The sequence below is a fragment of the Saccoglossus kowalevskii genome, chromosome 13, assembly GCF_978046115.1.
Source record: "Saccoglossus kowalevskii chromosome 13, keSacKowa6.1, whole genome shotgun sequence".
NCBI lineage: Eukaryota > Metazoa > Hemichordata > Enteropneusta > Harrimaniidae > Saccoglossus > Saccoglossus kowalevskii.
Window position 1 is genome coordinate 10,403,367 of NC_140653.1, and position 27,244 is coordinate 10,430,610.

Consider the following 27,244-nt stretch of genomic DNA (forward strand, 5'->3'; position numbering starts at 1 on the left):
ACAGTAATGAAACTACCGAAGAGGACACATAATCTAGGATGGAAATTTGTTTATCATTATTGAGCAGGGACCAAAATTCAGTCTTATAATATTGCTGAATTGTTAGTTATGGTTCACCGTGAGATGGGTGCATCTATATTGTAAGCTGTTTGTATTCGGTTACAAATGACAAATCTGGGGCATTAACGGTATGATAAAATCGAAGTATTGCACCTTGCATCGTGCAAAAATTATTACTATTAAAGTTTATAAAGTAGTGTTCTCATCTGATCGATTATAGGGCGACTGCTGTTATATTGTGGCGACATGAAACTGTAATATGTCATGCCATACGTTATATACGAAACAAAAGTCCTTCTGTCACATGTCTATGTAATTATAATGATACATTAAAACACAATTTATTTGTTTCACTTTAATTAAATATTAAATAAATAAATTGCATCAGAAATGTGATAATTGGCTAGAACTGAAAAGAAGATATTACTCATAGTAATTGCACCACTATATAATACATTCAAGTGACCTGTGTGCGTTCCACATTTGAACATCGTTCAGCCCACATTTCTGGGTATAAACTCATTTACAAAAAAAACAAAACAGGATTGCAGTGCGACGACATGTGAAGCCAGAACCACTCGGAGTTTGTTTTAGAAACATTCTTAGAACACACCCATAATTTATAAACACTACCGGTAATTATCGTGTTTTGGATTCTGAGTTGAATTACTTTGATCTCATAAATTCATGTCATATATGATCTAGGACTTACATACGTTTTTGTTGGCCCAGATATTACAGTTCACACTGCGACGATCTGACACACGCTGCCAATTGAGCTACGTAGAATATTAAGCTAGTTATTGGATTTTTTACTATAAGAGTTAGTCATGAATATTCATTAGGTGATACTTAAGCAGGTCATGCGAACAGGGTATACCTGTTAAAATTACAGTATGCCAATTGTACGCGAACAATGACTAAAATACTAAAAGCTCGACGCACAGTAGAATTCTGGCGTTATTTTAAGCTTTGTTTGGAAATAAGAAGAAATACAAGGCATGTGTCCCGAAATGCCAAATAATAAGTCACTCACCATGGACGATGCTTTGTGACATTGACAGACATCAAGATCTCATTCGCTCAGCTGATGTAAGGTACACATTAAAATCGCCGTGTGAATATCAAAGACTTTCAGTGACCTCTTTTAGTGGTAATTTTATTACTTAATACACATAGTAAGATATTTATGATCTCCGTGTAGCATATAATAATGCATTTCGTTTATTTCTGGGTCGGCCCAGGGACTGATGCTAACGTCCTCCAATATTCCCACATTTGACGCTCTAAGACGAAACATACTTTTTTTCACTTTCTACACGTCTACTAAAAGTGATCGTTGGCGTGCTTAATCATCCGACACGCATTTATGTTCGAAGTGTTATGTTCTGTACAGTAAACGTATGTAAATGAATTTATAAGTCAAGTCTTTTTATATATTTGTTTTTTACTTTTAGTTTTTTGTTCATATATATTGTTTTTTTAAAATATGAGATGTACGATCTATTCCACTTCATATCATGCAATATCCTGCAAAACATAATGTTGGAAAGAACGGATGGAATGGGTGCAGTCAAAACAATGGCATAAGTAAATGCGTCGGATATTACCAATAAGTATGATAAGTTCATTGTATTGTATAAATTAAAGATAAATACATATGCTTTAAAGTTATATTGTTTTTGGAGTCCCGACTCATTATTTTTTTATGATGTTTTAAACCATACTATATTGTTGAAAAATCATACTAAAACAACCAACTCAGATACGTTGTAAATGATTAGCTAGTTTGAATTTGCATAACAATACTGACAATGAACGTGCATTCAACGCCACAAGTTTTTTTGTTTTTTTAGCCAATCAGAATTCATCTTCCGAGCCAGTGCAGATCAGCCGCAGATACATGGCACTTTTCCAGCTGGACAACGGCCATGAACCCTGTGACGAGGTCAAACAGCCATGAACCCTGTGACGAGGTCAAACAGCTGATATACCAGGTGACCTCGTGCGTCGGTAGGCACTGTTGTAGAACGAACAGACAAGATTATACCCCAACGTATAAACGAAAGATGACTACAAAAGTAGACAAGCCAGAGGTGAAGTACACCCAGGTGAAGTATCTATATTTTGTTCCTCAGAATGACTTGAAACGTTTATATGAACAACAATACGTTCAAATCTAGTATCATCTCCGCCACTACAGCCGAGGTTGGGTTATTCGGACACTATGCCGGAAATTGTGTTTACATCGACGTGTGAAAATTTCCGCTTACAACTCCTGTTTTAATCCTATTCAGAACGTACAGATTGTTTGACATTTGTTATCAGTTAGCTAAAATGCTAAATCAATAGGATAAACAGCCAATGTCGATGGAGTTGCCAAGGTGTTAACGTCAACTCCCACCCTCCCCACTTCGGCGTTTAGTGGGGGATTTGAAAATTATTGTTGTAAAATTTGTCAAATGCCCCACCTCCTGGGGAAAGAAGGATAGGCACCCCCCCCCCACCCCCACCGATCGCCATGCTTGCTACCAGCTTGCTACTCAATGAACTTATACGCATGCGCAGCTAGCGATGACGGGACACGAAACACGGCTATTACCCCACCTCCACGGCAGTAAACCCCGTCTCATGCCCCATATTTGCCCCGTATCGCCCGAGGTGGGAGGGGTCGAGGTTGAAATTGACTGGAGCCCAACATGGAAGTCGTCCAGATTTCGATTGCGCAAAGTAATGTTTCAATTAGAGGGATCAACCATTTCGTAGGTGAGGTAGGTCAGGAAGATTTTACAATAAACAAAATGTTAAGGGAATTGTGTTTGGGGAGGAAACTTTCAAGTTATCCCATAACTGAAGGAGATCCAGCACTACAATAGATAAGTGTCCTTTTCGTGTACGTTTTAGAATCAATAAAGTACTGCTAACTGTCCTTCTCCCTTCTCCTTGGAAGAATTTGCTATAGCCCAGGGAAATTCCGATTTAGAACAGTTACTAAGTGTACGAGACACCATAAATATTAAAAGAAACATACAAGTTCAGAATAGCTAAGCAAAGCAAGCTGAGTGATTCCTTTAGTAGCAAATGAGACTAAAACTGCTGCTTTAAACATTTAGTTTTCGATATTCATTATTGTGCAATGATTTCAATTTACATAATATAATTTGTGTTTGGTTACTGTGTACGTTAGTGTGACAGTGTCTGTCAAATGGGGTTGTGACATCTGTTTTAACACATTGATTCAATGCCTAATTAATATTCATGAATAAATTAGTGAACCTGTCTATAAAGGCCACCTGTCTATAAAGGCCAACATCTCAAAGTCCCATGGGTGGCCACTATAGATTGCTGTACAAGATTGCTGATTATTATTTTTGTACTAGAAATGTGTTATGAATATTGTGGGTAGAATAAAGGAAGGAATTGCTCAAATCAACTGGCTTCACTTTGTATCATGTCTGTCAAACGAGTGTAAACAAATATTTGGCACTAATGTTTACAGTCACTAAATATGGGATGTGATCTTGGCATTGAAAATGACTTAACAATATGTAGTATACATACATTTGTCCAAGAAAACTTGGACGAGTATTTTACACCAAAAGTATTCTTTTGCTGAAATAAAGAACATTTATATAATTAATGACTCTGAGATTAATATTGCACATTTACTTTTAACTGAGAAACGAGAAGATTCATTATTTCTTAAATAATTATCTGTTACCTCATTGTTGCAAAACAGAATTCATAAATGGGGATAGATGTATCTCATGATATGTCTGGCTTGATCATTTTCAAATTTTACACATACAATGTACATTACAGATCATATCACATATATGTAAATTCATTTGATGATCTAATTCAAGACTGATGGCCATTTGATTTTTTAAATTTATAGTCTTCATCCTTAGTTTTTACCTTGCCCGTATCATGTAAAATAAAAAGGAAAGGTATATTGAAGGGGAAAATGTCTGTCATCGTGGTTTCGTCGTCATTGTTAAAAATGTTAATGTGTACAGAATAACTTTACTAATTCTATTCTAAATTTTATCAAACTATAAAATCTTCTCTTAGTTTGAACAACAGATGTCCTGTGTGAAAATATAAAAAAATTGAGAAAGTAGTAGTCTAAATCTGATAAAAAAAATTACTGTTTTTCCTTGACTGATTACTGGTGATACACATTCAAAGGTCACTAGTCCCAGTGGGAATATGCTTTGTTGTATGTGTTCAATGATATAAATCATTTAGAGGTGAAATCACTTGGGTCAAACCTTGGTTAATCAAAATCGCGGTTACAAAGTCTAGACAGTGCGTCCAAGGACGACCGCACACAGTTGCATAAAAACAGTGATTCAAACCAATCTTGTTGTGACCAGATAGACAAAATTGTGTCGATTTATTTGTGTGCACGCTTCATTTTCCAGTGCGTCTTGCCCTGAAAAACAATCTTCTAAATATTGGTGAAAAGAATGTTGAAAGAGTTTCGAATAAATTGTTTTGTTACGATTGAGTCTCGAATTAAGCAGAGCCTCCAAGAATGTGAATCCAGACTTTTTATTGGACTGGATAATTGATGTGTCACCGACAGCAAATAAGTATCAGAAGACGAAGACTTGTAACAAAGTTGCACTTGAAATTTACTGTTCAAACCATTACTACTGTTTTCATGCTACATCGCAAAATACAAAAAACATGCAGCATACACCATGAAGATTTATTCAGATTTGCTGCACATCGGTTATTTGCAGTTTTTAATTGTTTAATTGCCAGTGGCAAAATGTATCAAAACAAACGAAAAATTAAATGATGAACTTGCGCTGAAAGTAAGAACTACTGTAAATGTTCATTCAAGGCAACATTTATTCAACTGCAGATGAGACTGCTTATGAAAACAAACCCTGACCTCTGAAAAAACCTTATTCTTAGAGTGCCTTGTGTTGAGGACCACCGCCTATGGCGACACAATGCATGCTGCGATAGATGCATGCTGGGTGACAAGTGAAATTCTGATGGAGGTAATCAGAATGCATGATTTTCAGCAGTGTTTAAAAACAACACCATGCTGCCTACTTTGATCACAGTTCCTCAAGGGATTGTGTTTGGATGTACTTTCTAAAATAATCATTTATTTTTAATCAACTTGCAATTCGGAATGTGTGCACTTTGTCACCGAAAACTAAGATATCGACAGCGGTATATACCTGTAATTTCACTGCAGTGCAGACAGCTGATAATGTTACGGTTGTCGTAGCGTTACCACTGCCTTTAAATTTTACACAGTGATAGAAGGACTGTGGATCTCATACCACAAATTGAAACTCCATAGACGACAATGTAAACATATGAGGAGATTGCTATATGAAAATGATAAACAAAGTTGAAAACATGGCTCTAAAATCGGGAATCAACATGCCAGTAATCAACCACATGAAAAATACAGGTTGGCCGGCTCAAAGTCTTGCAAATCTTAGGTAAACAAGACACAGCTACTGTATTTTGATTGCATCTATATAGAGAAATCACTGGAAAAACTCCAGGATTAGAACATCCAAATACACACAGAATAAACCCACAGGTACACAGCCGCTGAGTAGTAAACAAAAGACGACACGTTAGTCTCACCTTTGACCTGAGACTTGTGGTTTTAAGATGCATTCGCAGAAAAAATGTCATATCGATTTATTACATTCATAATCTTTTAATAACTCGCAGTCGCACAGACTTTAGAAATTTACCCAAAAATGTGTTCTATGACTTTATGAACTAACATGGGCACAAAACTGACTGTACATTTAATAGGAGATGAAACAATTAATAAGAGATGAATTTGTAAAAAACTATGATTTAGTGTTTTTACACGAGAATTGGACATTGGGCAGTCATATTGAATCAAATTACAACAAATAATGTCCATGTTGATGTATCTATTGGTATACTGTCTTTGTACAAAAATATATGACATGCAACTATAACCCAATATATATTTGATCCAAATTGGCCTAGTCATCTCTGAGAAACAGCGTCAGACATGTAAAAATTACTATTTAGCACTTTTACATGGAAATTTGGCATTGGCCAGTCATCTTGAATTGAATCACAAAAATCATGTTGGTGCAGATGTATCTCTTGGAATACTATCTTTATACAAAATTTGAACAGAAACGTTCATTGTATTCAAGATAAAGTAGCATGGGTACCATGAAAAACAAGATGGCATCAAATTGATATGTCAGATCACAAAATTTTGGACGGGGACTGTTTCATTAACAATGACTTGTTTTATTAGAATTTACATGACTTGCAAAAAAACTCAAAGCTGGAATTCTTTATAACACTTCAAAATATAACATTCAGTATGAATATGGAGCTCCATAGTATGCATCTTATTTTTTTCCTACTAAAATCTCTTTTGAATCTTCCTCCTTGAAACTGTATTGTAAGAAAACCCCATGCAGATTTTCCCAATCTAAACCTGAAATTCCCTGGTATGTCTTTCTTTGTTCTCGGGTTGTTTGTTTTAGTGGCGATGTTAATGTGATGCTAATCCGGGAGTTAGGTTCATACCTATTACGAACTTGCATAATGTAGGTCTGAATAGAGGTAGAAATGGCAGAGTAGGTTAATCCAGGTATGACCTAAGTGTTTGAATATGGGGCCACCTTCTATCTTGTAAACAATATCATTGGTATTTGTTTACATTAAGTTTCTTAAACAATTCTGACCATAAACACTCATCATACATTACTTTTCCCTTATAAATGCAAATTACCTGGGTACTTGAGTACCATACTTGTATTTGACCATGTTCAACTCGCTTAATTTACATATGATACATACTGAGGAAATGAAATGTATTATTATTTGCAGGGAGTGATTGAAAAGTTGAGTACCAGGAATATGTCAAACATAAAAAAACACAGTCTGCGTACTGCAAAACCATACCAATGTAAAGTTTGTGACAAGCATTTTACCCAGAAAGCAATTCTGAAAAGACATGTGAGAGTGCATACAGATGAGCAACCATACCAATGTAAAGAATGCAAAAAGTGCTTTACTGAGAAAAGCAATTTGAAATCACACATGAGAGTGCATACTGGTGAGAAATCATACCAATGTAAAGTTTGTGACAAGTGTTTTATAAATACAAGCAATCAGAAAAAACACATGAGGGTGCATACTGGTGAGAAACCATACCAATGTAAAGAACGCAACAAGTGTTTTACCGAGAAAAGCAATCTGAAAAAAACAGTCGAGAGTGCATACTGGTGAGAAACCATACCAATGTAAAGTTTGTGACAAGTGTTTTATCAATACGAGCAACCATGAGGGTGCATACTGGAGAGAAACCATACCAATGTAAAGAATGCAACAAGTGTTATACTCAGAAAGGCACTCTGAAAACACACATGGGAGTGCATACTGGTGAGAAACCATACCAATGTAAAGAATGGGACAAGTTTTATAAAAACAAATGCAGTCTGAAAACACACACGAAAGTGCATATTGTTCAGCAACGTCACAGTATTAGGAAGTTAGAAGAAACAGAGAATGATGGACAAGTAGATGTATTTCGTGTAATATTTATGTAGTATGCTACATTTCTTTCTGACCAGTTTTTCAATATTCATGTTGAAAAACTGATCAGATAGAATGTTTGACATACCGGTTCAGTTTCAAAATGATGACAAATATAGTTATCCCAGCATTACACTGGGCTTCATACAGGTTAAATATCCATCTTATCAGATTTGTTTCATTACAGTGATTTATTCACAGAAATACATTTAAAAGAATGCAAGATTCAAGAACTACCACTATCGTTTGACGCAAAACATTAAATTGCAAAAGTAAGTCAGTGTCAGAGAGCTAAAAATTTAAGCGACTACATGACATTCTGTACAGACGGTATTCATCCTCTGACAATTGTGATTACCGTAGTAAAGTTGTTAGTCATTCAGGCATTCTGAAAATGAACATTTTTAGCTCTGTTGTCGACTTTGTTGAGCGGAGCTTATCATATGAATGATTGTCGGAATCAACTATTTATTTGTTTGACTTCTTCTTAAAAACTACAATTCTTATTGCTTTGATACTTGGTGTATATGTACCTCAGGTATAACTCTTTCATATTTGTTCATTTCGTAATGATATCTTCAATTCTCGATTTATAATGAATATTTTTGTGATATTTGGTAAAAAGTGATATTTTCACTATTTGCATAATTAGTTAATTTTTGAATTTTACACTGATATCGCTAGTACTAATTATTCCATTTCATTGAATCTTGGCACATAGATGTTGTAGGATAATGCACAGACCTGATAGTTTTGGGTTAAAATCATGTCATATTAATTAACTAATTTGCATAATAAATCATAATTTTTGCTTCTAATCAAATTTCAATGAAACTTCATACATATATGTAGATGGTCTGTGACAGTAATTATCTTATCTTGGTACATGTGTGCTCTAACATAATGTGATGAACAAAATAGATTTATGTTTATATACATCTATGATAATTATCTAATTTGCATAATAATTTACTTTTCAGCTTTCCACTAATTTAGTTAGGATTAATTATAATATTAGAATGAAACTTTGTACATGTGCACCCTGAAACAATATGCAGACCTAAATGTATGCATAATAATAGCTTAATTTGTATAATACTTCATTTGGTTCATTGAAGTAATCCACAGACATGATTAATTTAATGTTGATAAACATGCATATTGAATATCTATTATTAGCACATTTCTGATATCTAAAAAAATCAGATTTAAATTGAATTCATCGTGCTCTGGAACTAATTAGATTAAAAACCATGGATGAAAAATCAAATGTATTTTCTATATGTATTATACTTAATGTGTCTCCAATACTCTCGGCACACTAGGGTGCTTTCTAAGCTTTCTTTGATTATATTTAAGTATAATAATCATATTTGTCATGTTCTGTGCAATACAAATATTCTGCCAAGTTCTATGTACCCCCGGCCAAGTCTACCTTCTGTTTGATCCCATTTTTTACGTGTCTATTATATATATATATATAATAAACCATGTCATCGCTACGAAAGTTTTAACTGCGTCAATGTCCATACTGTGTATGCATAACTGTCTACGATGCACATGAATTACAAAGTTCTGTTAGATAATTAAGTGGTAAAATGTCAAGCAGGTGATTATTTACAGTAAATGTCATGAGTCAAAAGGCCAAGATGACCATAAGTGTGTCTGTCCACGGGTTCGATTAACTACTTTATATAGGCTGTCACACTGTGACATCATTTGTTTGTTTTTTTCCCAACCAACAAGCGAATGTTAACAAATCTCACTCACTGATCAGTACGAGCTCACAATACGCTGCGATAACATTGCAGGTAAGTTGCAGAGACAAATAGTAATGATTAAAATTTACGACTGCATATATTCAATATTTAGATCTTGTTTGTTCAAGGCAATTTTCATTATGCAGTTAACCATTATGTCCTTCATTTCATTTCATAATTGAAATTCCGGACTATATAATATTACAATATTATTTACATGCCATAAGAATTTATGATGTAAAAATGATCAGGTTCTGTGGGAAAATGGTCAAAGTCAAGAGATGCATCGTTACCTTCATTGAATGTTTTCAATTGTACACAAACATTTGATGTAATACCATTTCTGCTATGCTGTTGTCTTGCACGACTTGACCCACACCATCCTATAGGGGGGGATAGTACACATTTTTGGTGGAATAAAAATTGCGTAATGAGCTGTATTGCCATTGCAATTGCATTTCAGGAATATTGTTACAATGATGAGACAGAAATGACCACAACAAATATGCACGTTTTATTACAATATTACTTACATGCCCATCTTAATTTACGGAGCACAATTATTAGGGTCTGTAGGAAAACGGTCAACAGATCAAGTCAAGAGATTCATCATTATCTTTGTTGAATGTTTTCAATTGTACGCAAGTTCTCGCTGCAAAGCAATTTTCGCCATGTTTTCCAACATGCCTGACTGTTATTAACCAATCAGAATGCAGTGTTATACCAACTCAATTCTCCAGGAATCTCCGAATGCATTCTGCTAACACAATGATGAGTGAATTGTAGATGTCATAGTATGATCTGTTTGAATTTTTCTATGCAGCAAAAAAAACAGCATTTTTTTTCTTCAATTAGGGAAATTAACAATTGTTAAATGGTAAACTAAATATGGAATGAAGTATTGTTGACTGGTCATTGTCGAAGCGGTCACTATAGTGTACACATTTACACGATATTCACAACGGTCGTTATCAATGCTGTATAATATCAATTTGATTACTAGTATTCGGAAAAGTCAATACTCCAAGACCAGTAGTTTTTATGACCAACCAGTGAAATTTTGTGAATTTTGGAAAGGACGCGGTAGTGGAAAAGTCCTCAAAGTGGTGTTTTATTAACAGAAACACATACTTGTATATTTCATATTCTAAATGTTCTTCATTTAATGAATGCCTCAGGAAACTAGCTGTGGGGTACACATGCTGGACCTCAAGAACCAAGGTCTCCGGAACACCATTTAGTTAGCCAAACACGGCCCTCTGGACCTTTCAGACCCACATCGGGGGCAGATGGGTATTGGTGAGATGTGACAATGTCACGATGGTGACCTACCTCAACAAGCAAGGGGACACAACAGATTGACAGAGGGATCCAAAACACCATCATAGCTTATGCTCTATTGCGGACTCTGACCAAATTGGTCAAATTTCAGACTGCCATATATTGGTTATACCAATCTTTCTTCCATAGAAACCACCAAACCATGGCGCACGTTTGGTATAAATTTTCACGTGGTACGATGTTGTGATAACAGGGACTTCACTTTCGGGTCTAACATGATCTTGTGGAGTTCGGTTGCAGCCGACATGAAAGTTGACGCATTATCTCTTATTAAAATTGATGGGGTTGAGCGCCGTGCTGGGAATCGTCTGAATGCGAGTATGAATGAATTAGTACTCATATCAGGGACAAGTTCGAGGTGTATGGCTCGAGTAACGGCACAGGTGAACAGATATACGTACGCCTTGGTAGTGGTGTTACAAGTAATGTTCTTCACATACATAGCTCCAGCATAGTCTATTCCACAAATAGAAAATGCAGAGGCTTCTTGGACACGGTACTCCGGAAGTGGAGTAGTTATAGGTTTACTATAGGGATGTCCGTCAACTTTCTTACACACAAAACATGCAGGACATAATTGGCTACATGGCGAATCGCAGTTACCACCAGTTCGTATCAGTTGGTCACTTCCGAGACAGTCACGACAACTCAAATCACACGCTGACATTTTGCTGTGTATCGCTCTCAATTATTTGTATTATCAAACCAAACACCGACATTCACGCACTTTTCCTCGCCATGACCCAAAGCGTTAACCCACATTTCAACGAATGTCGGACGTTTCGGCCAAGAGTTTCGACGAGGGCGGAATTTTCTGCCCCTGCCTCTCTTCTGTAAAATAAACGATCTTCAGTATTTGAAATTAGCGTTACAAGTAATGTTGCCAACATTAGTAAAGCCATATAGAAATATCTGCTAATCAGATCAAGCAAACAGTGGTGGTGACATATAAGAAAGTAACGGTATACCACTTTTATCGTTAATATACGGAATGAGCATAAAAGGTCTTAATGATTTACTTTCATTATGAAATTCACATCTATTGTTATATGTGTTGATATCAGTAATCTCATAACAATAAGTGCTGGTAGTATACGTTTATATAAAGATATTAGGTTTATTCTGGAGTGGAAAATAGTGCTTTGTTAGCCAGTAGACGAAACACATTGAGTAACGAGCCATTTAAAATGGGCATTTAGATATCCATTGTTTTTTTAGTTGTATATATTTACTTGGTTTTAATTTAAGTAAAAATAATACAAGTATATAAGGGTCTAATATTTATGCCCCTTTTTATTACGTCTATATTATTATTATTATTAAATTTTAAAATGTTAATTCTTTTATATGGTCTGGGTGAAGCACGGTACAAACAAGGGGTGGGGAATTCTGAATACTTTGTTAAGCTTTTCAAACAGCGATGCTTGGACATTATTATTCAAAATTGGCAAAGTTGACTCGAGTTATTTCCGAAGTTGTGTTTTATAGAAAATTTAAATATATATTTGGTCAAGAGAATTATCTTAAAACAGTCCAAAAAGACTGTTACAGGGAAGCATTGTGTCGCCTAAGAATTTCTGCCAATTGTCTACGTATTGAAACTGATAGAAAATTCCATAATACACGCACAGAAAGAGTTTGTATTTTATGTAATACCAATTGTGTAGAGGACGATTACAATTTTTGCATTATCTGTCCGTTTTACCAAGAGTTGAGATCTAAATACATCCCAAGTTATTATTAAACATTTCCCTCACCCGAAAAATTTATATCGCTATTACAATTACAAAATGCAGTAATCTTGCGTAATATTTCGAATTTGATTTTTCTCGCCACAAAAAAGCGTAGTACAATTATTTTAGTTTGACAATTCACGTTTTTTTCATATTTTCTTGTTCTTTTTCAGTCACTGTAAATTGACATTGTCCTCTGTAAAATGGTATGTAATTATGACCTTGGGGCCGGAGGCCTGCAGTATTATGAATAAATTTATTTATTATTATTATTATTATTATTATTATTATGTTTACAGAAATATGTAACACAGTCTAATACGTGTCGGCATACAGATGTTCACAGAAATATTTAGTACATGGTCTATTATGAACTCTACTTAGGCCGAAACGTCCGCCCTGGTCGAAACTCTTGGCTGAAACGTCCATCCACCCATTTTAACAGGATGTAAATTCACTTGCACATGGCTATCATTTAGTAACTGTGATTTACGAATTATAGACTCATTATATCATTTTTAATTATTTCTCTATTTCATTGATCGCTATAGTTCAATGTTTAGAATGTTGAAACATGTTGAATCTTTTTTCTTCTCATAGACAATTGATGGAATACATCAGTGTATGAACATATCCAGTAACCTGACAAATACTGTAACTAGAAGTCAAGCCAGACGTCAAATTCGACTTTCACAAACTTGAAAAAAATTGGTTGGTAGTACCATGGCAATAGATGTCGGCACTTCAACCGAATTCATCGACCACAATACAAGTGACTCTGATTGTATACACAGTTGATTGCGCGACCAGCTACTTCAGAAGGAATATACAAGTATTTTGTATCTCACGAAGAGTCGCCTGCGGTAATTAGTGCAAGTCGCGCGCTGGTCAAACGCAAACGCATTTATTAACTATTTCACTGAAAAAACATTAGGCCAGAAAGACTGTCGCTCACATTATTGTCGACATAGGAGAAAGAAGTTCGCCATGTCCATCTTTCATGGTAGCTAAGACCAACACGACGACGTCTGACAATTACTGTATACATGTATGTAAATTAACATTTAGAATTTTAAAAACACACAAGACATTAAATGACTTTTCTCTGGTCGTGACTAATTTATATTCAAATTAGTACTAATCGTTTATAATGTTACAAATTGCTTGATATTTCGATATAAAAAATTTGTATTTTAGGTATGTTATAGGTCAATTAGAGAATTGTTTTTGAAACAATAAAGTCCATTAAATTAAAAGTTACTATTGTATATATGTTTGAACATCCAAATAAATAATTGTTTTCTATTTATTTCATTCAAATTAAACGGCAATACTATGAATGACTATGGCTACATGTTTTAATTGTACACTTGTGACCGTACTATTAACAACAATTAATTTGAGAATTGATTTCCATTGCACGACAATCACTTTTCCGTCATGTGCACATACCAGTCTTTACCTGTTACCACCTCTTTTTTTACCTAAACGAGGCCTTTTTAGCACATATGATAGCACATTGTGAAGAAATGTACTGCCTGGCCTTTATATGTTTTGAATATTTATAATTCACCCATTTGTGAACCGTGTCCAGCATAAAATAGGGAAAACAAAACATATAATATATATATATATATATATAATATATATGTTCTATTTTTATAGAAGAACCTTCCCAAATAAAACGAAATTCTAAAATTTAAAAACATAAGTCACTAAACCATGTACTTTCACACTCAGGCAAGAGAATAGACATGTTGGTGAACTAGCCTTGCACTTTGAGTGTTTTATTGTTTACACTCTGTAAAATACCAGTTCTTATCACAAATAAGAAAATTAGAAAAAAAGAACTGCAGACCTCACTTCTTTATATTTTTGAGTGGGCCAGCCAAGTTTCCACATACAAAAATACACATGATATTTCTATTTAATTTATTTTATTTTATAATATAATATTGCCACTGAATTCTTTACCATTAATAAATTGACCATTTACAAATTAATGTGTTGGACACTATATAATCTTAATATTTTACAATCTATATCCTTATATTTGAATCTGTTTCAAGACATTTGAACAAACATATTTTAGAAGCATAACAATACAACGACTAGATTTAGTGTCACAGTTTGCTCCCAATTGATACTGGAATATTGCCAGCAATAATTAATAAAGCTTGTTCAGAAAACCATTTATTCCCGACATCATATTCAATGGCTAGTTCTCATGATCTACAACAGTAAATAAATAAATAAACAAAAATCATTTTGATGCCATGTTTGTAGACGACACCGCCATATCGAATTTGGATTTGGACCATACCATTTCAAGCTGCAGGGTGTCTAAACAATGACTCAACAAACAATAAACACATCTTCCACCCACCAAACAAATTTTAGCCATAATTTAACAACCAAGAAAGCATCAAATATCAGGCTGCATACTGAAAACAACGAGATAGCGCATTACAACCAGTCATTACAAACATGAAATGCTCCACCCCTCCCAGTACACCCTACATCATTAATGGTTCCTATACTCATTTGCATCTATGTACAACAAGCTTAGCCAATAGATGCACCTGACTCATCAAACTTTTGAACTAACACTGACTCTAAATATTGTTGAGTGGGGGCGCTATTTACTAATGAGAGGAAACTTTTAAACAAATTAAACATATATATATATATATTCACATTTGGCCTGAAATTGGGACAGACACTTGATTGTTTTTGGTACGAGTACCAACAGGTGGGAATACACAAATTGTGACACAACTCGTGCCGAGATTTCTAACTGTAAGTTTTCTATACTTTAATCTGTCCATGAGCAGAACTGGATGGATGAAAGGTTACCTGCAATAATGTTATGGGTGATACACGTGCAATGAATGCTGTAGTTTACTGCCGACGTTAAGTGGTACAATCCACTAGTGAACCCTGAGTACACAAACTTTCTGATCATAAATGAGTTTCATGATTGCCAGCAATTCCCCTATCAATTCACAAAGGTCAAATTCCTTATTGGAAAGTACTTGGGGTTTGGAATACTTTATTCTACATAAAAACATCACAAGGTTCGTGTGTGTTATAATAGACTATAACAAATCGGAATATAATTACAAATTCTATTTTGGTGTGGCCTTGTATCGTGGAGTATTCAACCCGCTCCCAACCTTTATTTGTTTTCGATCTGGTTCAGCATATATCCCAACTGGAGTGGCCGTTTAGTCTTTCATTGTCCAAGGGCTATCTAAATTATAATAAGAACTCTTTGATATTTCTACTTGGCATGACACACGTGCCCATTCTCTGTGCAACTTTCCTACCCTTGTCTTGGTCCTTTCATTGCCATTAAAGCTATACAAATATTCCACCAGTAATGTTCAACGCCAACACTTTTTCAGGGAAAACAGGAAATGGTTCATTTTTTTTCCTTTGTATTGAATACTACAATAATAGTCTAGTTGTGTTCATTGATAATTGCGTAACAGCTGATGGATATATTGTTACATAGTTTTACGTGGGTTTATGGGATAGACTTATTCAGCCTAATGAACATTCTGAAGTGGTGTTGAGTTGTGTTTGTCGTCATTGTTTTTTTCTGAAATGGTCAATACACTTATTTTGTCAGTTTCTTTATTTTTTCCAGAATTCATGTCTTGATATTGTGTAATATCATTACTAATATTGTAGCAGAAACGATGGCAGCAACCTTAGATTACTTGCCCGACTATCCGGACGAATATCCCCAAAGTTTCCAAACTATAATGAATTACGGTTTGAAATTCAGAGAGCTTCGTTACAAGGAAGATTCTATAAACGGTTGACAAGTTACAACTAAAATCGTGCAACGAGGTGCACGTCCTCTCTATTGGATCCGAGAATGGTAAGTTTCCACAATTGTTTATTTTATCCGATTATTTGTGCATAACAAAAATCAGCGAATCCATTTTTAACTGTCAAATGATTTTGAGCCGTTTGTGTCCAGTATTTTTTTAATTGTTTTAAATTTAACCTAATTAGATTATTAAGTGTTACCTACAAACTTTGTCATGCTGTTCGACTTTTAAGTTCATTAGAAGATGGTTCGCATGTCCGCGAGAAGTACAGAAAGATATCAGACTTCGGTGACCTTGTATGCAATGTCAATTGACTTTACTTGAGTCCAAAGACAATAGATACTAAGGGTTATGCAGGAGAACTGATATTTTCTGTAAAGAGGAAACAAATGAGAAATGTCACAAAGTACATGTCTGATTCCGAAAATGGCATTAAGAGAAGGTATACTGTACTATCATTAAATATCGACCTTAACTCATTTAGGTGCTTATTACATTACATTTATTACATTTGCACTTAGATTATTCATCTTATTTAAGTTGATGTCACTAATATACGTATAAATTAAGTATTACCTTTGTAAATGTTTTCATATTATCAGGTGATGTTGATCTTCATTAATGCATTGGGGACAAATATACTGCAATACATTATACCGTGGTAGAACCGGTATCTGGTCCATTAGAAGAATTTAAGAGGTTAATTGAATCCCATAATGATAAGTGAAATAGAGTCTACTTTATTTTTTTTTTATGTTCAAAGAATTACCGAGTACCTTGAAGAAGGTGGTAGAGCTGATAAGTATGACTTCATACATGCATGTTATTCTTTTTATCACTTTGGTGATGCTGGAAATACACTGCACAATTTATATAACATGCTCAATGAGGATGGAATACTTTTGTTTACAAATCATGTCCCTACAATTGTACAAATCACGCAAACTTTGTTTTACCAAACGTTGGTGATCATAATAATTAGATCCGTGTTCATACATTTATTATTGATCAATTGACATGTACCGTTGTGTGCATTTGTCGCAAATTGTAAAAAAATAATGTTTTGTTATGTCAATGTAATACAATGACCTACACATAACAAATATATATGATTTTTTAAATATAATTGTAATATAATTATAATAATAACTGATAGCCATATTATTGTAATACAAAGGTGCGGGATGGTGCAAGTATTTGAAATACAGAAACAAGTTCATATTGACCAGAAAACACATAACAGGAATCGATGCTAAAAATCTGATAAATCTCCAGTTCACTGGTGCTTCTATTGAGATAATACACGGCTCTGTTGAAGGCACTGTCACTAAGTGTTTTGACAAAGATTCAAGGGATGGTAATAGAATGCTAGATTTCATTAACGAAATTGTATACTTTAGAAATTCACGAGGTTCAGGCGAGCTTGAAATATTTTAGAGATGAATGTTGTTATTTTAAAGCAGATGAAATAATAAATAAATAATGATGATGTAGAATCATAATTTGGAAGAAATGATATTCAGTAACATATACTAGGAAGACAATAATTACTATAATTTGTGTGACCCTGGGCAGATTCACATACTATCATAGCCAAACTCAACGTTCAAGTCTAACAATCGGAAGTGAAATTGGGGAGGTAGCTTGGTGCTACGATGGCGAGTATAAAGATTTGACTCTAGTCGCTGGCTGCGTAAAATTCGCCGGTCAATCAACCCTACGCGGCATTGATACGATTTGACGAACATCAGGAAACGTCAGGTAACAAACATTCCAACACACAAACACACACTGGTTCGTCCTATATATCTATACCTTCAACTTTGCCGACCTTGGATTATGTACAGTGTGTAATTAACTCCTCATTTTATCAACTGGGTATAAGAATTCTTGGTGCACAGTTAGGACCACGTTTAGTGCTGAACAAGGCGAGCGATACTGCCATAGGCAATATCACTCACCACGAATACATTTTTCTGTACCTATTAAACTACGGTTTTATCATTCATGTATGGCGTTGTATGTGTAGGATTAACTGGTATGCATTCTTTTTTTCCAATTGTATATGCATGTAATTGTATTGAAACATACCTGTGCTCACAAATTTAAATTACCTTTGTGTTACACAAATTGTTTAATTACAAATTTAAAAAAATAAGAATCTGCATACGAGGTGGTAAAAGTATTGAGTATGATTAGATGTTTTGGGTTAATATTTTACGGGACTTCGTATCATAAGTGAACGATCATTGAGACATGGCTAAGTCAGGCCTCTTTGATAGCGAAGTTACAAATAGTATACTTCCGGCAGTTGACCCATTGAATACTAAATAAATGAACTTGTCAGCAAAGCATTGAATACTATTTTAACTGAGATGTTCACCGTGTGGATTTGCTAACGTGAAAAATAAGCAGTCCACGGTTGTAATATATATTTTTGTATACACATCAAATACAAAACTCGCTGCTTCCATGATTCTCAAGATAACTGTCTAATAGTTTGACTACCTTACATTGTACCACAGAACCGTGGGATATACAGCTGATGAATATAATCTTACATGGGTTAGCTTACACTACCTATTCATTTGTTTATGGGAATGAACAACATTTTGTGGTGGTCTTGACTTGAAAACAGAAATAAGCAAATATCCTTAGTATCAGTTAAAGTATTATCAGCTTCGAAATGTTCAACTAATTTATAAATAATGTCAGCGGTGATTGGTTCTTTTTTACTACTGGTTTACCAAGTATACATTTGGCTGATTTACAATAATGAACGATTGTTGGGTAGGTGCAGGAATACCTGCTGACCCGCTGTGTTATGCATCCATTATGCATTGTGTTTTGTTAGCTTGTAATAGCTGTTGAACATCTAGGCTCTCCGTTGATTCTTCTATTCTGAATGCGGTGACCAAAATGTAGATGGTATTTGCTCTGTGGCAACACGTAGAATGACCACCACTTGTACATTATTTAACACCATCTTTCGGTGTAGAGCACGGTGCCCTCCATGAAGCTACGCCCTCTATGGACCGCCGAAACAGCAATTTCTCGCTACACTGCGTGACACAATGAATAGCTGACAAAGTATGTACTAATTAAATGAATTTCTTCAGGAGTGAGGAGGGCCTGTCTCTATTAACCAAACCAACGCCCATATCAAACAAGAACAATAACACAACATTTTTGGAGAATGTAAACAATATTTTCTATTATAAAATGGTGGTTTTAGCACAGGGCAACCCGCATCAACCAGTTAAAGATAATGACAATTATCCATTTCACATTTACAATACAGTTCACACATCCATACTACATTCATGTTGTTGACATTTTGTTGGCGAGTGTTTCCCTAGGAACCAGTGACATTTGTATAGCAATGTTTTATATCAACGGCTCTTGCCATTTCTGTTAGCAGCCATCTTTACAGCTTAGTTTTTTGAACAATACGAAAAATAAATTCTAGTGACAATTTTACTCCCAAGCCATAGCATCATTAACATAATTTATTCAGTATTCAAATTTAAGACCATCCTATTTATACAGTAAATTTAAACACCGGGCATTTAAAAACCCTTCTTTAAGCTAAACTGGTTCACTAAGCTTCCTGATTCCAGCTACATAAAAGGTCAGCAGTCCATCTTTCTCTAATATGTACTGTTTGGGGGTAGTTTAAATGTAATATTTGTGTGAAACATGAACTAAAAACTGTGTTAAAATGCACATATGAATTCACAAAGTGATACATGTCGTGACGCAATGATAATATTTTGTTATCAAATATATGGAGTTAAAGCCACGGGTGTTAGCAATTTTTCTTTAAATTTATAACGATAACCTCTGTGGAATATTTGTCGATTTGGCGATGTAATTACTCACTTTGTTACCGATGTGCACGGCTTTTGCTATGCTAACGTAAATTGAGGCCAACTTTGGTAAAGCCAGTGTAGGCCAGATACACAAGTTATGTACATCATGGCTGATATATTAATAAGGTTTACACATTTTATATAATAGTTATGATTTAGTGTATTACAAACCATTAATGTCTCAAATTATAAGGCATACGATCGGGGGTTGACTGAATTTACAGCGTGGCGATTCTGAGACCTTAAACTCGTTACCATATTTATAACTTGGTAGCTACAAATGTATACCCGTATTTATACCAAAGTACATGTTGTATTAGACTGGCGCAGTCGGGGCGATTAATTTGTTTTTGTAGTTTAATTAAAATTAAAAAAATCGTGAAATGGAGGTGTTAGCGCGAAATCCCCTGTAATTGCGAAATCACCCTGACTGGTTTATTCTGCATGGCCCTCTATCGACACTGCAGGAACCCGTCGATTTTTCAACGGGTAATTATGTTAATGAGTACTCTAATTGACAATCATCTAAGCCAATCACAACGTCCCTTCAACTGACCTCTGACCAAAAAGACGTCGGCTGATTGTAGCAGCCGATTTTTTTTAATTCTACGACTAGTACGAGTTACTTTTTTACACTTTGTGATGAATTAGAAACGACGACTACGACAAACTCGAATTTCAACGTGCCGCCATTTTGTGTCTGCAGTGTGACCTATATCATGTTGACCTCATTATGCACGTATTTTCGCGCCCACCTCATTATAATATGTGCATCATGAATATTTAATAGCAATGAATTTCCTGCAGAATAAACCAGTCGGAGTGATTTCGCGCTAACACCAATATTTCGCGATTTCTTTTATTTTATTTAAACTTCAAAGACAAATTAATCGCCCCGACTGTGCCAGTCTAATGTTGTATATATTTTCATGATCTCAATGAAATAATTATTCCGCGGTTGTAACATGTCATTTGTCTTTATTGTATACACATCGAATGGAAACTCGTTGCTTCCATGATTTCCAAGAGCCACTCGGTTTTTACATTTTTTTAAAGTGGGAAAGAGCTTGCATTATTTTTCGCATGTGCCAGCTGTTCATACACAAATCGAGTCACAACTCTACCTATATGGATATCTGTCCATATTCAGTTTATTTATGTGATATTTCACAAATACATTGTAGCTCTCTTGTTGTTCAACGATCGTTACTGACCTTGTTGTAGTTTGTACATTGTCTAATTTCGTATCCCCCACCTCTTATCAACTGGGAACTCGCATTTGTGTATAGTTTGAACCACGCTGATTAGCACGACGTATAAGATACGGGACGATACCACAGCAAAGATGAATCTTTCTGTGCCCAATAAACTATGGTTTCACTATTCATGCATGGCGTTGTATGTGTAGGATTGACTGGTGTGAATTCATGTTTTCAAATGTATACGAAATTGTGTTGGAACATACTGTTGCCTACCAGTCTAAATTATCTGTATTACACAAATAGTATAATTCTAAATTAGTTAAGAATCCGCACATGAGGTGGTAAAAATATTGAGTAATATTGGGTGTTCGGTTTAATATGTTACCCGGCCTCGTGCCATAAGTGAATAACCAAGAGCCGTGGTCATGTCAGGCCTCTTTGAAAGTAAAGTTACCGATAATTTAACTCCGGCAGTAGACGATAAGTCTTCTATACTTTAATCTGTCTAAGAGCAGAACTCAGTATTGGATAAAAGAATTACCTGCAATGATATTATGGGTAATACACGTGCAATGCTGTAGTTCACTGCCAACGTTAAAGTGGTCCAATCCACTAGTGAACCCTCAGTACACACTTTCTGTTCATAAATGAGTTTCATGATTTCCAGAAATTTCCCTAACAATTCATAATGTGCATGAAATCATGGGAAAGAACGGTGTGCATTGCCGTGTGATAACTGTCATAAAGGTGATTGACAGGCCATACTTGTTTTCAACTCTGGAATGGGAGTTGGAATCTACCAGCTGTGCTATTATTTGAATAACAAAGGATGTTTATGATCTACTGAGTTGTATACGTGACACAGCTGCTAGCAAGATCACATTCTGATTGGCTCATGTGGAAACCCAGGTGGTGTCACTGAATCATGTCTATAAATTGGACATACTGTGGACAGTTGGGGTCCATCATTTCAACTTGGTATCCTGTGTGTGCTACTATGATAGTATGTGACAAGGGATACAGACTACAACCATTATTCTGTGAGACGTGTATGAACTTCTCTGCGATCTCCTGCTTTCAGCGGTGCTCTCCAGACTACCAGCGTTCCCCTGCAAGCAAGAGTCCTGTATTTCTTCGTTGTTGTGTTGCAGAAGCCATTAGCTGTCGTCCAGTATCACATCCTGGAACTGTGAGTTATCACCAATGCTCACTTCCCTAAGCAATCCCCTATTTTAGTGACTTTATTTACTTGTAATTATTTTGAGAGCTATTAAAGCCAAGAGCTTGATGTGTATTTCATTTCCAGTACTATTGTCTTGTCCACCGCATTCTAGCAGTAAAAAAAACGGGTTCAGTGTGGGTTATGTGGGTGGCCCTCGCAATTGCTATGAGCAGGCCTTACACTGTGACAGTTTTATAATAGACTTAAGACAAAGAAATTCTATTACAATTTTATTTTGGTGTGACTTGGTATCATAGATTATTCACCCCGCTCCCCACCTTCATTTGTTCACTCTGGTTCAGCATACATCGCAACTGGATGTGTCCTTTTAGTTCTTCATTGTTCAAAGACTATCTAAATTATAATAAGATCTCTACTTGGCATGACAGTCTTGAAAGTCTTGTCTACAGGTGTCTTGGTCCTTCTATCGCCAATTGAGCTATAAATATATATATATATATTATATTAATATAGACATATTCCTTCAAGAGCAGTTATGTTTAACGCAATAACTTGTTGTAGATGTACATTAGTGGGCTCAGAACAAAAACATGAAATCGTTCATTTGCATTGCATAATCTTTGAATCATCGACACAAGTCAAAAATGTGTTCACTGGTAATTACGTAGATATTGATTTGATATTGAACCAGAATCTACACACTACTCTCCTCCAGGAGAACAATACAGTGTTTTAGCTGGCTACTTAGAGATACTTGTATGTGTCCTGTGATTAATTGTGTTTTGTTTGTCGTATTTGTTTTTCTGGATTTGCGTATACTTGTGTTATCAAGTATTTTTTTTTCAGAATTGTGTACTATCAATACCAACATTGTAGCAGAAACTATGGCAACAACGTCAGATTACTTGCTTGACTATCCGGATGAATATCACCAAAGTTTCCAAACTATGATGGATTACGGCGGGAGATTCAGAGAGCTTCGTTACAAGGAAGATTCGATAAAAACGGTTGACAAGTTACAACTTGAATCGTGCAACCAGGTATACGTTCTCTCTATTGGACCCGGGAATGGTACGTTTCCATAACTGTGCATAACAAAAATCAGCGAATCCATTTGAGGACAATTTCACTAGGTTAACTATGATAAGACCCCAATTATTGATATACGACTTTGGGACGAAAAATTGAAATGTCGAATGTATTTTGGATGCATGTTTGTGTTTAGTTGTATTTCATGTGTTTCTAACCCAGACCTGTGAGTGTGAAAACTCTTCTCAAATTTCGCTAAGATTGCGTTAACAGCGATTCGTGGGAAAGGAACTGTTAATAGCGCCACCATCTTCCGTGAAACTAAACCCCCAATTAGAATATTTACCAGTGTTTTTGTATCTCTTCGGACTGAGATAAAAGTATTTTGAACCCAATTTACATAGATTGTTATTTGGTTTAACAAGGTCACTGGATGTTTGTCACCTGAAAGTGTCATCTTGCTATTCGACTTTCAAGTTCATAACCGATGGTTCGCATGTCCATCGGCAATCCGAAGTTTTGTAGAATTACTTGAGCCCTAAACAATAGACACGAACAAGTTGTACATGACAACATTTTCCTAAAAAAGGAGGGTCGGAAATTGAATAGTCTGTCACAATAACAAAAGAATCCAAAACAACCACACCAAATCTCACTAAAAGAGTGTACAATACTATCTACACAGATCGCGCATAAACCTTTTAGGTGTTTCAAGATATATTCTATTACATTTGCACATATTTCATTCATACCATTTGACTACAAACTCAAATCTTGATTTTTGATTTTTGATAATTATGATTAAAACAAAGTCGATGTCACTGAAATACAAATTATCACCTTTGTAAATGTTTTCATATTATCAGGTTCTGCTGATCTTCATTTCATTAATGCATTGGTGGACAAATATACTACAATACATTACACCGTGGTGGAACCGGTATCTGGTCCATTAGATGAATTTAAGAGGTTAATTGAATCTCATCAAGATAAATGGAATAGAGTCAACTTTAGTTTTCATGTTCAAGGAATTACCGAGTACCTTAAAGAAGGTGGTGCAGCTGATAAGTATGACTTCATACATGCTTGTCATTCTTTGTATTTTTTTGGTGATGTTGGAAATACACTGCACACTTTATATAACATGCTCAATGTGAATGGAATACTTCTAATAAGAGCTGTGACAGGTTTGTAAATCATGTCTCTTGAAATTACACAAATCACGCCACCTTTGTTTTATCAAGCTTTGCTGATCATAATGATTAAATCTGTGTTCATACATACTTTTTTTAATCAAATATGTATTATGTTTTCTCCATGCATGTACAGTTGTGTGCATTTGGCGCTAATTACAAAAACATAATGTGTTTGGTCTATCAATCGAATGAACTGTACAATATAATTGTAACTCGTAGTCATATTATTGTATTGCACAGGCAAAGGAGTCTGCAAGTATAGGAAATACAGAAACAATTTCCAAGGGTCCAGAAAACACATAACAGGAATTGATGCTAAAAATCTGATAAGTCTCCAGTTCCCTAATGTTCCTATTGAGATAATTCACGGCCCTATCGAAGTCACTGTCACTAAGTGTTTTGACAAAGATTCAAGAGATGGTAATAGATTGCTAGATTTCATTAACGAAATTGTAAATTTTAGGAATTCACGACCACCAAATGAGGTTGAGGCGAGCTTGAAATATTTGAGGGATCATTGTTGTTATTTTAAAGAAGATGAAATAATGATTAATAATGATGAAAGCGACATCATAATTTGGAAAAATTAGTAGTAACTTAGTAACATATAGTTGAAATACAGAAGTCATTATATTACGTTCCGATTTTTAAATCAGTAATTAATTCTTCAAAATAATGTTTAGGGATGTACCATCCAATGGAGTAACATTACATTATCAATATTAATAACATTAGTCCAACTCTAATGATTGGTTGTAAAATTTATCGTTTTTGGTTTTCGAAATCAGGTTCTGACAACTTTAAATATTACCTTCATATTTTTTGTAGATGAATAGATTCATACCTAATTAATGAAAAGCAATGTAATGTAGAATATTGTACACCTCTGAAATGAAACAATATTGTTTGTGATATCTATATTTCTGTTATGAAATTGGCGGTATTTTTTCAATTGTTTTGTTTATTTTTTCTCTCACTGTATCTGTTACCATTACTTGTATGCAGAAATGTTGTCTGAAAACAAAACTGATATTAGATATTAAATTACTATTATTAGGTTATTGTATCCCCACTCTTTTGCTGATTTGCTGGGAACATTGATTTATAAAACACGGCTGCATGATTTAACATACTGATATTACCGAGTTGCCTGAGTTGTCTTCTGGTCGCTGTGTGGAACCGACTGTTTGGGTCGGCGAGTGTGGCGTGTCTGTTGTGAATGTGTTTTTTTGAATCTCGAGTGTGCATATTTAAAAGTTAGTAATTTGATATAAATTATAATAATACTATACAACGTAAATTGCTGACGTCATTGAGGTTTAGTAAATTTAGCAATAATTGTTTAATCCGCGAAATTTAGCATACTGGTTGAATTTGTCATTTTATTTTTTATAAAACACGCGACAAATATATTGTAGCCGGTTAATAGATATGTGGTATTAGTTTAAAAAGAGTTATGAAAAAAAATACATTGGAAATTAAGAGAGGGCATTCTTCGTGCATGAACAGATATTATTTCTATCTACATGTCATAAGGAGAGACTACTCGGTGTTTACATTTGCTAAGAGAAGACTGCAATTCAAAGGGAATAAGCTGTCCAAACCAGTCTGTCTGTCTTATTGGCGGGAAAGTAAGTTCAACGTATACTGATGATAATAAGTTCCAGGACAACAGCCCTGGATAACTTTTGGGACAGTTATCACAGGTCCTACTGAGTAAGATGTCAAGGGGCAGTTGTCTGAGAGCTGTCGTCCTATTACTTTGAAGATCAAGAAAAGCGTCCATGAATCAATAACAATTATGATGTCCTTTGAGTAAATAATTCATAATATACAAACCCACGGCCAACAAATAACTGTCATTATCCAAAGTGAAAACAAGATGTTAAATACCATTTGTAATCTGTCTATGAATACATGTTTTATAAAATAGTACTTGGTGCTAATAACTCATTTATATAATAGAACTATTAGTGAGACTACCAAGAGATGTTTTAACTTCAGTTTTGCTATTTTAACACCAGGTGTCTATTCAATTTACTGGCAATACAACTATAGTATGAATCTCTGCATCCACCCGATAGATAACATTACCAATTAGTATCACGCACGAAATGAGATATTATGAATTATAGAATAAATACGTGCATGGCTCCTTTCAAAACTACAACTCCTGTCGCACAGATACAGCAGCCGTAGCTTGATACTAACTAAACTCCCTCCTGAAAAACACAATTTAATTTCAGGATAACCATTATTCCTTAAATTAACAAAAACAACGTAGGCGATATTAACATAATTTCAAACAGAATACGGGTAAATAAGTTAAAAGTTCAATGTACCATGGAATGAAGTACACGCATAGTGCAAAGTTACCATGTGGTATCCATGTTGTCCAAAGTGACCGTATTATGATAAATTTGATATTTTATGATACATTATTACTAG

The 27,244-nt window shown here is 34.9% G+C and overlaps 1 protein-coding gene and 1 pseudogene across 1 annotated transcript; both read left to right on the plus strand.

The window, feature by feature from the left end:
• LOC102808258 (uncharacterized) overlaps window positions 1-27,244 on the plus strand; it is an 81,107-nt pseudogene that overhangs the window by 7,454 nt on the left and 46,409 nt on the right.
• Window positions 23,484-25,934, plus strand: LOC146734981 (histamine N-methyltransferase-like). The gene is made up of 2 exons (XM_085506905.1): window positions 23,484-23,642; window positions 24,467-25,934. The coding sequence occupies exons 1-2, from the start codon at window positions 23,519-23,521 to the stop codon at window positions 24,793-24,795; spliced, it is 453 nt and encodes a 150-aa protein (XP_085363031.1). The 5' UTR covers window positions 23,484-23,518; the 3' UTR covers window positions 24,796-25,934.